A 14328-nucleotide genomic window follows, 5' to 3' on the forward strand; every position below is an offset into this window, starting at 1 on the left:
TCCATACTACAATCATTTTGGTTAATAAGGATTGCTGCCCATAATAAGATTAGAGGTTATTTCTAATTCATGTTCATTACATTCAATTATATTTGTGCAGTCTGATGACTTGTGTTTAAGTCATCAGTTTACTTTACAATTTATCAATTGCATCTCTTATATCCATGCTATTTTATAAACGAATCTCATGGATAAATTTAATTTTACAGCAAGCTAAGATGCATTACAACTGACAGAATCTTGTAGACCTTCCACAATGAAATCAAATACATGAAGCATACTATAGTTGAATCATACAAATCCTGCAGTCAATACTATTACAAGAATATAATTGGGATAAAACATAACACACTTCTGGCTTCTATAATTCAAAGGAGGCATGGGTGAAATAAGCAGAGATGCTCAAAGGTGGGCCGCACATAGCTGTTAGTCAAAGTGGGTAAATCCTTGCTCCACTAAAATCTATTGCCCAACTCCCATTGACTTCATTAGGGCCAGGATTTTACTCAGTACAGTAGAAACGCAGAGTTATGAACTGAACAGTCAACCACACACCTCATTTGGAAGCAAATACAGTACAGTACTGTGTTAAATGTAAATTACTTAAAAAAAAGCAAACGTTTATAAAAAGATTTGACAAGGTAAGGAAACTCTGTGCTTGTGTCATTTTTCTTCTGTATAACAAAAGTTTCAAAGCTGTATTAAGTCAGCATTCAGCTGTACGAACCACCATAATGTTTTGTTCAGTTATAAATATTTCAGAGTTACAAACAACCTCCATTCTCCAGGTGTTCATAACTCTTAGGTTCTATTGTACATCTAGAAGAAGTTTAAGTTGGTGTATGCTATACCTTCTTCTGCCTATCCCCACAACATGTATACCAATTACAGCATTATACCAATTCAGACTACTTCAGACAAACTCTTACCCTCTTGCAAATGTATATGTTACAGTCCTTTCATAAGAACATAAAAATGACCCTACTGAGTCAGACTAAAGGTCCATCTAGCCCAGTATCCTGTCTGCCAACAGTAGCCAGTGCCAGGTGTCCCAGAGAGAATGAACTGAACAGGTATTCATCAGTTGATCCATCCCCTGTCACTCATTCCCAGCTTCTGGCAAACATAGGCCAGGGATACCATTCCTGCCCATCCTGGGTAATAGCCATTGATGGACCTATCCCCTCATGAATTTATCCAGTTCCTTTTTGAACCCTGTTATGGTCTTGACCTTTATAACATCCACTGGCAAGGAGTTCCACAGGTTGACTGTGCGTTGTGTGAAGAAATACTTCCTTTTCTTTGTTTTAAACCTGCTGCCTATTAATTTCATTTGGTGACACCTAGTTCTTGTGTTATGAGAAGTAGTAAACAACACTTTCTTATCTACTTTCTCTACACCAGTCATGATTTTATAAACTTCAACCATATCTCCGCTTACCCGTTTCTTTCCAAGCTGAAAAGTCCCAGTCTTATTAATCTCTCCTCATACAGAAGCCTTTCCATACCCCTAATCAATTTGGTGCCCTGTTCGGAACCTTATACGTCACCCCTGAATTTGCCTAAGACTCTCTTACACTCTAAGTCAAAATTTGTGTAATTCTCGCACTGAGGGGACAGACAAGAGGACTGTAACCAAGAAAATCAATTATCAGGAGGGTGTAAGAAAGTGTAAGCAGGTCACCTCCTTCTTTAATTTACACCATCTTCTTGCTCCTTTGTATGTAAACTGCACCAATGTAGACTCCCTTATGCTCATGCAGACAATGTAGTAAGAAAGAATAAACATCAGCCTACGTGAGTCCTATTGACAGTAAGGGAATCTGACTTATGTTCCTTTATGAACCATATCTGATACTATAACTTTAAAGATACAAAGAAACAATAGAATAAACCATTTTAGAATGTCACTGCTGAGTGAAGAGTTGTGTATATTTTATGTTTGAAAGGTTTTGAAGTAATTCATGGGATTTAGTCACACATTTTTTCACTAATTATAAAACAATGTGGACCCAAATCCCCTACCCTGCTTTGAAAAATATCAACCTATATCCACTAGGGATTTTCCTGGATGAAAGGCACTATATAAATTATCATTCTCTCCAAAAACTGAAATATTTAAAAGTTACCTTGTTATTCTGGCTGTTTTTTTTCCACTAAGGAGGGGTGTATGTGTAAAATGTACACATTAATGAGGCAATTTGTACCATGTAGATGATGCATCTGTTTTAAAAATACTCACAGAAGCTTGTGTAACCTTACACTCCTGTGCAAAGCTTAAAATTGACCAATTCAAGTGCACTTTAAAATCTCAATTATTCAAATCAGAACAAAGTCAAGATTCATCATATCAGGTGAGGTAAGGAGACACTAAACTAAAAGTAAATGGATTGCCCACCTTAAAAGGATTGATTAGATCCGACCAGTTGTTACTGGCAATGCCTGATTCCCCAACCAGAATTACCCACTATAATTTCCCTACTTTGCATGTGTGTGAAAGAACATGTCAAATTTAAATTGATCTTCAGAACGCCAATAAGTGTTTTACACTTGCAGAACTGTAGATAAGGGGGTTTAATTTAACACCTGCTCCTTTACCTACCTTGGAGCACCTGTGTTTTTTCCCAACATGATTTCCAAAAGGACCGCCTCCGGAAGACGGCATTTCCAGGAGTGACGTTATAGCTTCAGAGACGCTGTTTCGATGGCACTGCAATGTCATTCCCAGAAGTACTACCTTCTGGAGGCGGGTCCTGGTGGGAATGATATCACAGTATGACAAGTATTGTCAGGGTAGGCACCTGCAAGTAGGCACAGACACTGGATAACAAGATACCTGCACATCGCTAGTTAGAATTAAATTGCATTCTTCTGCTGTTCCTACCTTATTTCTTTGGTCTTCTTGAAGACAGGTTTCCCCTCCTTCTCCTCTCCAATATCAAAAAGGTCTGAATACAGTTCCTTGTTCTTGTGGTCAACCTGGAAGAGTGCACAGCGGTCTGCATTCACCAGGTTTTTTGCATATATCTATAGACAAAGAACAAAACTAAGATTAACCATCATGAGGTTCAGATGAACTTCATGAAGATAGACCCTTCAGATATGAAAGTTCTGCCAGCTTTTCTAATAGAGAAAGTGTTTTCCAGAAGTTTCCTCAACTAAAAGAATTTAGGCTACAACTTAACACATAAAAATAATGTTTTTGTTTTATACAATAATTTAAATCAAGCTGTCATTTACAGTTTTAACATTTACATTTTAAAAGTCAGGGGTTTTTTTAGATGCTTCAGTGGGTGATGTACAAAGAGAAAAATGGGTCACCATTGAAGAGGGGTATTTTGTGGGTACAAAGTCCTTGCTTTTGGACTGACAACCTTTTCCCTACTTTTTAAAATGATTTACTTTCAAATACTTTAATAGATTTGAAGATGTAAAAATATCAAAGAACTTTTTATGGGCATTACGACTTCTAAAACTCTGAACAAACAGTGTTCCTAATGGAAACGCAGACTGACCAGTCACTATATCATTACATCTAGATGCACCTATCAAAATGTGCTTTGAGGCCAAAGAAAGAAGCATTGCTGCATCCTACTTTAAAATTAGAGCTTGATGAGATTTTTCTGACATTTCTTTTCCCCTTTTTTTATAAAATAAAGAAGACAAGTCCTTGCTTTCTTACATCCTTTATCATTAATAGCATTTATTGTATTGTGGTAGCTTTAGATGCCTCAGTCAGATTGGGACCCCTCTGTGTTAGGCACTGAACAGACATATGATAAATGACAGTCCTTGCCCCCAAAGACAGAGAGACGTCAAATCCTTTGGGGTTCAGAGTGTTTTCTCAAGAATAAAATACTCCACATTTTAAATGATAAATCAGATAAATATTTATTGTCTGAAAATAACAATATGCTTAACTCCTAAAGTGCTTACCTGGGTTACTTCTGTACTATACAAGAGCAAGAAAATTCTGGGATTAAGATCTAACTCTTGAGTACATGAAACACAATCCCTCTTGTGTATATGATAGTGCAGCTCATAAGGGCACAGTTTAGCCCAAAATACACCAAACTTCCCATCTGCAGAAGCCTTGAAAAATAAATGTATGCATAAAGTCCAAAAGTACTTTTGGTTGACTCAAGTACACAATGCATATCCTTTTCTAAGAGTTCTAAAATATCCAGGCCCAAAAGTGTGACCTAAGGACACAGCAAAAATCTCATCTCTGAATTCCTCCTCTCACTTCCAATGAGAACAGGTTAACACTTCCCACACACTACTCTGTGGGGTCACTTTTCAGAAAATTAGTTTGCAGCAACTAAAAAAAGGAGAGAGAGCGCAATGTACAGAGACTATCCAAGTGTATGATTTCAGCTGAAGTAAAAGAAGACTTTATAGAATATTTTTCAAATGTATTATGTAGCATAGTAGTCATTTTGTTATGAAGTAACAGGATTTAATACTACTGTATATATTACATAAATTATATTCTGACATCTGAAAATATAGATACAAAAGCATGTGTATAGCAGGAGTGTTCTCATCTTATACTACTAATATAAGGGTTTGCATACACAGTTTCAGGCTTCTCCAGGACACACACAAATGTGAAATCCTTCATAACAATCCCAACCAGATTTTTAAAAGGATGCAAAAAATAAAAACAAAACTGGACTTTAGGAGACACTCTCAAAATTGAATGCTCTAATCATGATTATTTCAGCTGGACAAAACACAAACACAGCTGATTTTTTTTGCCATTGTGAAGAATACCCCATAGATATGTTCATTTACAGCAGACAAAAGGGCCAGACCTTAATCTCACATTTTAACAACTCTACATTTGTGTGCATGATTTTTGTTAAAATATCGTGTGTGTGTGTGTGTGTGTGTGTGTTAAATATACACTCAAAAATGCTAGGATTCTGAAGTTAGCATATATTTCTAAAGAAGCAAAAAGTGCCATTTTTGTCATGGATAATAGCAAGAGATAAAAATATTGGGTCAGATTCTCATCTGTACCAATGTGCACTGAACTCAGCCCGGGTTGCAAAGAATCTGTGTGTGGCTCCCTGATTCTGGGCTAATTCTATGCCAACTACATAGGTACCGACAGCCAGCCAGGGACTGCTGGACCACAGCAGTCCTGTCGTACTTTCTATATCCTACCCCTTATGCTGCGACCTGTGTAGAACCCAGCTACACCAGCTGAAGGCTCCCCTCACGCTGGAAAAATCCTCAGCTGGAGAGATCCTGCTGTGTTCTGGCTCCTTGGTGCCACCAGACTGATGCAAGAGGAGCAGATGGCAGGCTGAGAGTCAGGCCCAAGGTATCTTTTCTCCATGTGTTAAGTATCAGAGGGATAGCCATGTTAGTCTGGATCTGTAAAAGCAGCAAAGAATCCTGTGTCACCTTATAGACTAACAGACGTTTTTGAGCATGAGCTTTCGTGGGTGAGTATCCACTTCGTCGGATGCATGTAGTGGAAATTTCCAGGAGCAGGTATACATATGCAAGCAAGAAGCAAGCTAGAGGTAACGAGGTCTGTTCAATCAGGGAGGATGAGTCCCTGTTCTAGCAGTTGAGGTGTGAAAACCTAGGGAGGAGAAACTGGTTTTGTAGTTGGCAAGCCATTTACAGTCTTTGTTTAATCCTGAGCTGATGGTGTCAAATTTGCAGATGAACTGAAGCTCAGCAGTTTCTCTTTGATGTCTGGTCCTGAAGTTTTTTTGCTACAATATGGCCACCTTAAGATCTGCTATTGTGTGGCCAGGGAGGTTGAAGCCTTCTCCTACAGGTTTTTGTATATTGCCATTCCTAATATCTGATTTCTGTCCATTTATCCTTTTCCGTAGAGACTGTTCAGTTTGGCCGATGTACATAGCAGAGGGGCATTGCTGGCACATGATGGCATATATTACATTGGTGGACGTGCAGATGAATGAACCGGTGACCGTGTGGCTGATCTGGTTAGGTCCTGTAATGGTGTCGCTGGTGTAGATATGTGGGCAGAGCTGGTATCGAGGTTTGTTGCATGGATTGGTTCCTGAGTTAGAGTTACTATGGTGCAGTGTGCAGTTACTGGTGAGAATATGCTTCAGGTTGGCAGGTTGTCTGTGGGCGAGGACAGGCCAGCGAACGTGTGGGATCATCGTCCAGGATGGGTTGGAGGGGTTTTGGCTGGGGACTGTATGTGATGGCCAGTGGAGTCCTGTTGGTTTCTTTCTTGGGTTTGTCTTGCAGTAGGAGGCTTCTGGGTACTTGTCTGGCTCTGTTGATCTGTTTCCTTATTTCCTCGTGCGGGTATTGTAGTTTTGAGAATGCTTGGTGGAGATTTTGTAGGTGTTGGTCTCTGTCTGAGGGGTTAGAGCAGATACGGGTTGTACCTCAGTGCTTGGCTGTGGATTGTGTGGTGTGCCCGGGATGGAAGCTGGAGGCATGAAGGTAGGCATAGCGGTCGGCAGGTTTTCAGTACAGGGTGGTGTTAATGTGACCATCACTTATCTGCACCGTGGTGTCTAAGAATTCATTAAGAAGTGTAGCCATTCCCATTATTCCTTTATTCATTCAAAACAGAGGAACTATTTAAACCACTTTGACAATTCCTGGGATTACAGTAAGGGAGGTTTCCCTACGTACCTTCTGAAACCGTATCAGGTGCTTTGTAAAGCATCAATATTTTAAAAGACATCACAAGGGATTGTGTTCTAATACATTCAACTCTTGAAGGATGGTGTCATTTATCTTGTCACGACCTATTTTTATAAGACTTGCCTGCTTAAAACACTACTGTTTGTGGAGTAGATGCCTAATGGGTTTGGCAAAGCCTTTCTTCACTAGGTCATTGGCTCAAATCCAACCCAGCTTGACATTGACTGTCAGGTGATACAGTCACAACAGGTACCCTTGTAAATAGAGTAATAGCGAGGCCAAGGACTGAAGGGGACCAACCTATCATCTCTCTCTTTAGGGCAGAGCCTTCAGAATAGTACTGAAACACATTAATGAGGCAGTGTGTGGGGAAACTTGCACTCCTGTTCCCCAGGCTGCACTACTTCTGTGGATGAAGACCGACCTTGATTTTCAGGTGCTCCCAGTCAGGCACCTTTTATTCCACTAAATTCACTAAGGAGTTCGAATAAGAAAGAAACAAAGATATAAAGACAAACAAGCAGAGAAATGTATAAGGGGGTAGCTGTGTTAGTCTGGGTCTGTAAAAGCAGCAGAGTGTCCTGTGGCACCTTATAGACTAACAGATGTATTGGAGCATGAGCTTTCGTGGGTGAATACATGCATGCATCCGACGAAGTGAGTATTCACCCACGAAAGCTCATGCTCCAATACGTCTGTTACACTATAAGCAGAGAAGTGCTACTATTGTTAGTACAAGAACCATTAAAAGCTTTCATTGTAATCTCCAGGAGGTGGACTGGGGAGAGGAGATTGATTCTTGCTGTTCTCTCACTCTAGGAGATAGGGTGAGTCACAGAAATGATACAACTGGTCTACAGTACAATTGCAGTGGATACACAAACTAGCAGATCCATTCTTCTCTTTCTGCCAGACCCAGAAGAAGCCAATTGGCACAGACTTCAAAGGAAGTTGACTGTGAAGTATCAATGCAGGTTGTACAGCAGAATGCTGAGAGAGCAGGTGTTGGGAAGGAAGACGAAAGAATAAGCATATTGCATTGCCATGTGTGTATTCTACTTGGTGACTGTTCACAGAGAAGAATATCATTATCTGTCATTAAGTTATGTTACCACAGTGCTTTTAAATATTCAACAATGTTGTGAAGCAATTTGTGTAAATAAGAACAGACAAAGCTACTGAAACTGAGGAATGTTTCTTGTGCACTGAAGAGAGCAATTCTTGTCTGTGTAGTATCTAGATTCAATTAAGACTGCAAAATATTTCTCCTGAATATTGATTTGAATTTCTAAACAAATTTGCTTTGACATGGTTTGCACTGTTGGTGTGCTTACTTTCTGTGAAGATTCTAGCTAAAAGGTTCACTGATAAGATTAGGGCAATAATTGGAGAGTATTGTTGGACAGCGATTTATAAATTGGTAAAAATGCAACCACTCATCAGAAAACTGACTCTTATTTATGCTCATTCAATCAAGGAAGAGAACCAAATTATTCAACATGTTTGTCCAAAACTAAACACCACCGCTCATAATCAAACACTCAACAAACAATCTACAGGCAAATTTATTTGCAGATATGTTCAATGAATCATTCTGAATAATGAATAAATTCAAGAAAATTGTGATCGGTTTATGAACTCAAAAAAAAAGGGAAATCCATTGACTAAATAATCTGTTAGTTATTCCTATGCAACCAGCTTTAATTGCTGCCATAACATTCTGTGACTGACTGTGCCACTCTGTAATTGTGGAATCTAAATCGGTTTATGTCCTAATTGGGAGGTGACAACTCTCTTTTGTACCTATCACATGTCATTGGATAAACTATCTGTGAGTAATACTGGCCATTTCCACATGGCTTCACACAGACAATGCTCTTCAATCAGAAGGGCTATTTTTGTGGGTTTTTTGAGGCGTGTATTGCAGTGTGCGGTGATTTGAAAGTAGAAAGAACCAGTCAGAGGAACAAGTTGAAATGCTAAGAAAATACACAAATATACAAATATTCCATTTCTCTAGCAAATTTAAGATCAACATGTAGTTCACAGAGACCCCATAACTCAGTACATATGAAACTGTGAAATGAAGTTTTTGTAATAAATAAAACCAAATGGACCCTTAGCACTATTTCCTTACAGACCATCCTTAGAATTACCTATCATATGAACTCAAACAGCTTCTATGGTTCAACAATGCTGCACTTTACTTGAATGAAAGAGAGACTGGAAGACTAACAGATGTGATGTGTACATTTAAAGATGAAAAAAAGACAGCTTACCATTATATGTTCAAGTAGGGAATCTATTGCGACTATATTATCAAAATAGGTTCTGTAAAGAAGAAGAGAGAAAAAAATAGTAAGTAATGTTATTTAGATTGCTGCAGCACAAGGATTTGGGCAGGTTCCAAGCTTTAGTCCTTTTTAGATAAACAAGCAACTCTGTTAAAAATAAATAAATAAAATAAATTAAATAAATGAATGAGTAAACAGAGAGTCTACCATATGCTGCTTCAGGCCCCTATTTAGCAACACACTTCAGCGGCAGGTCCACCGGAGCCTTTAGACCAGCGGACCGCCTGCCGGCTTCACTGCAGCAGCTCCACCGGAGCCTTTCCAGCAGCGGACCATCCGCCGCCACTCTAGCAGGAAGGCATTTGTGATCAGCATTTTTGTGGATGGGGGACAGACTTCAATTCCAAGGATTATTCTTGATTCTTTGAGGGAATGTAATGATTCATCTGTCTTTCCTCTCAATAGGTCATTTCCCTCAAAAGGCAGATCTTCCATGGTGGATTGGACTTCTTTGGGAAATCTGGAGGACTGGAGCCACAATCATCATCTCAGGACTATGGAAGTTGCCATCAAGCGGGAGATTGTATCTGCTGCATTCACTGAGGCCAGGAGAGCCAATCTACCCAGCTAGTTACCTTTGTTGATAATTGTTTGAAATTGAAGTCTATCTTCTTGAGGCAGTTTGTTGGTGAATTCTGATAACTTCTTATAATTAATAAAATCATATTTTCCACATTAAAACTTGGTGGTTCACTATGCACAACTGTAAACTCACCAAAGTGAAGTTCTTTCTCCCAGAGGGATCTAGATGTTTGGACTCCTTATCAAAGGGTGTAGATCTGAAGCAGAGTTGCCTGTTTATTTTGGGGAAGCTTGTCTTGATTCCTGGTGTGATCTTATGGATTTGGGATGTTGCACTTAGGATCCCAGAGACCCCAGTAAACCCAGTGTGGGGGGCTGAAAGAAAAAGGAGGCGTCCCCATGACTGTATCTAACCACTGACCCAAAACAATGGACCAGACTTCTTTCTTTTGGTCACACCAGTGGTATTGGTCTTACCATGGTCATAGTACTGACTCCTTCGTAGGCTGCATTGATATCATTGGAGTAGGAGGCATCTGCTGCCTTATTTCCCTCTCTGGTACGGAGTATGTTCCCAATATCATTGACCAGGTCTGGTTTTGGGGAACTCTTGCCCTTAGGGAGCATGGTACCAGTTTTGTGGCACCAGTGAGCTCCTGACAATACACACAGGGATCTCATGGGCCAGGATCAGACTGGGGCCTCATAGCGCAATCCATTAAGGATTCTCTGAAGCATATACCCAAAGGCTGGACAGGTTCTACTTTAAAAGGACCAATAGATACTGCACTTGGAGTAGAGAGGAACTGGAGAGGTGGTCAATCTGCACTGCTGCTCCTTATGCCCTCATTTCAGAACATGAGAAGGAGAAGGGCATAGGCATGGACCAACAGCCACTGCTAGCAAAACTCTTCCAGTCTCAGGCACATGAAGCACATATACACCTGAAGTGGGATACACATAGGTACCATTACTTGAAGAAGAAGAGAAAGTTACTCACCTTGCAATAACTGAGGTTCTTCGAGATGCGTGTCCCTGTGGGTGCTCCACTCTAGGTGACGGTGCGTCCCGGCGCCGTCGATTGGAAAATTTCGGTAGCAGCGCCTGGTTGGGGCGCATGCACCCAGATGGTCTCTCCTGTCTAGTTGGAATCTTCCTGAATGCGTGCACCCCACACCCTTCTCGGTTCCTTCTCTACCGTGGAGCATCATACTAGTACTCCAAAGTAGAGGGGAGGAGGGAGGGGAGTGGAGCACCCACAGGGACACACATCTCAAAGAACCTCAGTTACTGCAAGGTAACTTTCTCTTCTTCTTCGAGTGCTGTCCCTGTGGGTGCTCCACTCTAGGTGAATGTGTAGCAGTACCCACTATGGTTGGTGGGACTTTGGAGACACAGCAGTGAGTACTGTAGATAGTACTGTATGGCCTACTATGGTGTCTGCCGTGGTGTCTTGCGTGAGAGCATAGCGTTTTGCAAACTTGTGTTCAGATGACCCCATAGCTGCTTTGCAGATGTCAGGAATGGGAACATTGTGCAGGAAGGCAACGGATGTCAACATGGCTCGAGTGGAATGAGTTCTAATGCCTTTGGCGGTTGAAGATTTTGCGCATGGTAACAGAATCTGATGCAGTAAGAGATCCAGTTGGATAGACATTGTTTAGAGATAGCCGTACCTTTTGATCTTTCGGTAATGGAAACAAAGTCATGGGGACTTATGAAATGGTTTGATTCTGTCTAAATAAAAGGCAATTGCTCGCCTGACGTTGAGAGTATGCAGGGTTGCCTCTTGCTGAGTCTTGTGAGGTTTGGGATAGAAAGTAGGTAAGTATATAGGTTGGCTGAGGTGGAAAGTCGATATCGCCTTAGGAAGAAATTTAGGATGTGGTCTCAAAGTGACTTTGTCTTTGGAGAAGATTATGTAGGGAGAGTGGGCCATCAGGGTGCTCATTTCACCAACTCTCCCTGCTGATGTTATGGCAACTAAGAAAGCCACCTTCATGGACATATGAAGATGAGAGGAGGTAGCCAAGGCCTCAAACGGAGATTTCATGAGAGCATGAAGAGCAAGGTTAAGATTCCATGCAGCCGCTGTTGGGTAAATTTCAGGGTGGAGATTTTGCAGGCCCGTGAGCAAGCGTTTTATGGTGGAGTGGGTAAAGAATGAATAACTGTCTAATAGGTCACGGAAGGTGGTAAGCGCCGCCAGGTGCACTTTGATGGAGCTGAGCGAAAGTCCTTCCTGTTTTAGTTTCAGGAGGTAGTCTGGAATGTTAAGGAGAGTCATGTTATTGAGTGCTAAGTGATTACGTGAGCATCAGGGGGCGAAACGCTTCCACTTCTGCAGGTAGGTTTTACGAGTGGAGTCTTTCCTACTGTGCAGGAGGACATACTGGACTTGCTCGGAACAGGCTAGTTCATGGGTTTGGAACCATGAAGGAACCAGGCTGTGAGGTGGAGCTTTTGGAGCTGGGGTGAAGAACCCATCCGTTGTCCTGGGAAACGTGGTCTGGCCTGTTGGGGAGAGCCCGTAGGTGATGGGAGGATATGCAGAGTAGGTAGAGATACCACATGTGTCTTGGCCAAGCCAGGGCAATAAGGATGACCCAGGCCTTGCAGTCCGCAATCTTCCAAAGAACCCTGTGTAACAGAGGGATTGGTGGAAGGCGTACAGGAGGGAGTTGTTCCGTGAGAAGAGGAATGCATCTCCTAGGGATGCAGTCCCGCTCTGGAGCAAAATGGAACATTTTCGATTCTAGGTCATGGCAAAGAGATTTATTGACGAGCTGCCCCAGAGGGAAAAGAGCTGTTGGAGTACTGCGGGGTGCAGTTCCCATTCGCGTTGTGTCAGGAAGTGCCTGCTGAGTGCATCAGCAGTAGTGCTGTGGCAGCCTGGTAGGTAGGAAGTGATGATTTGTATTCGATGTCGTATGCACCAATTCCATAGTTGAATGGCTTCCATGCAGAGGGAATGTGATCGGGCTCCCTCTTGTCTGTTTATGTAGTATATGCATACTATGTTGTCTGTTAAGGCCCAAAGAGATTTGTTCTTTCTGAGGGGAAGAAAGTGAAGGCATGCTCGCCTCACTGCTCTGAGCTCTAAGAGATTTATGTGTTAGTCTATAAGGTGCCACAGGATTCTTTGCTGCTTTTACAGATCCAGACTAACACGGCCACCCTCTGATACTTGATATGTGCAGGATGCGTCTCTGATGCGGACCACCAGCCTTGTGCCCTGTGCCGCCCTAGGTGCGCTCCCCAACTGATTAGGAAAGCGTCCGTGGTGAGCATGAGTGTTGGGGAACATTGCTGGAAGGAAACCCCTGTGCAGAGGTTTTCTGGACTTGTTTACCAATGCTGGGAAGCTATAACATTGGGAGGAAGAGTTAGCAGCATCCCTAAGGTGTGTCTGTTGGGTTTGAAACTGGAATTGAGCCAGCCCTGGAGACATCTCACGTGTAGCCTGGCGTGGTGAACCATGAAGGCGGTGGCTGCCATGTGACCAAGGAGCTGTAGGCAAAGTCTTTCCTGTGTCCTAGGATGAAAAGAGAGTGTGCCTTTGAGCTGCGCGATAGCGAGGAATCTGTCATATGGGAAAGAGGTCTTGCTCTGGATTGAGTCGAGATGAGCTCCAATGAACTCGATCTGTTTAGGTGTCAGAGTGGATTTTTTTGGAGGCCTAGGCTGTGAAAGAGGGAGATGGCAAAACAGGTAGCTTGAAGTGTCTCGCCATAGAAGTTGCCCTTGATAAGGCAATTGTCCAGATACGGGAACAGCGTGACCCCATGTTTGCGGAGGTGAGCCACGACCACGGCTAGAGTCTTGGAAAAAAATTCTCGGTGCTATGGTGGTTCCGAAAGAAAGAATTGTGTATTGAAAATGATCATGACTGATTGTGAATCGTAGGAAGCGTCTGTGAGCTGGATGAATTGATATATAAAAGTAAGCATGCTGTAGGTCGAGGGCTTTGAACCAGTCCCCTTGATCCAGTGCAGGTATTATTATGCCCAGTGTGACCATCTTGAATCCTTGTATCCTCACAAATTTGTTCAGTTGGCGTAGATCTAGTATAGGCCTCCATCCTCCAGTCTTTTTCTGAGTTAGAAAGTAATGGGAGTAGAAACCTGTCCCTTGATTTTGCGTCGGCACAGGTTCCACTGCACCCAGTTGTAGAAGATGCACCACTTCTGTGCAAAGTAAGTGGTCGTGAGAAGGGTCCCTGAAGAGGGACAGGGAAAGGTAGGAGGGTAGGAGAAAGTTTGTCCTGATCAAAAGGGAGATCCTCCACTTTGGTCTGCAGTTCTTTGGGGATGCCAGATGCAGAGAGCCATGAGGATCTGCGCATAACCACAGCAGTTGCAGTTGTACAGGCTGCTGTGTCTGCCGTGTCTAGGGATGCCTGTAGGGCTATTCTGGAAATCTGTTGGCCTTCAGTCAGGATTGATTTGAAGTCTGCTCTCATATCCTCTGGAATGTAGGAGGCAAATTCAAAAGTTTAGAGTAACTATCAAAGTCATAACTGGCGAGGGGAGCAGAATAGTTTGCAATTCTGAATTATAGTGTGGAGGACATAGAAACCTTGCGTCCCAAGACGTCAAGGCGTCTAAGGTCCTTGTCTTGCGGGGTGGGTCGATATTGTGACTGTTTCCTTGTCATAAACAAATAGCTAAGGGTTATTGTCTCTTTCACCTAAAGCACCTAACCAAAGGACCAATCAAAAAATAGAATTTTTTCAACTCTGGGTGGAGGGTGTTTTGTGTGTAAGTCTTTTGTTCTGGGTTGTCTGCCTAAGTCCCTC

The 14328-nt window shown here is 42.1% G+C and overlaps 1 protein-coding gene across 1 annotated transcript in view; it reads right to left on the bottom strand.

Annotated features, from left to right (window-relative positions):
• The window catches only part of PDE10A (phosphodiesterase 10A), a 307793-nt gene that overhangs the window by 54016 nt on the left and 239449 nt on the right, over positions 1-14328 (bottom strand). Inside the window, exons 10-11 of the mRNA XM_030556722.1 lie at positions 8934-8985; positions 2885-3027 (exon numbers count right to left, since the gene is read on the bottom strand). Of these exons, the coding sequence (XP_030412582.1) occupies positions 2885-3027; positions 8934-8985 (195 nt within the window). The remainder of the gene's footprint in view (positions 1-2884; positions 3028-8933; positions 8986-14328) is intronic.

The sequence above is a fragment of the Gopherus evgoodei genome, chromosome 3, assembly GCF_007399415.2.
Source record: "Gopherus evgoodei ecotype Sinaloan lineage chromosome 3, rGopEvg1_v1.p, whole genome shotgun sequence".
Classification (NCBI taxonomy): Eukaryota; Metazoa; Chordata; order Testudines; family Testudinidae; genus Gopherus; species Gopherus evgoodei.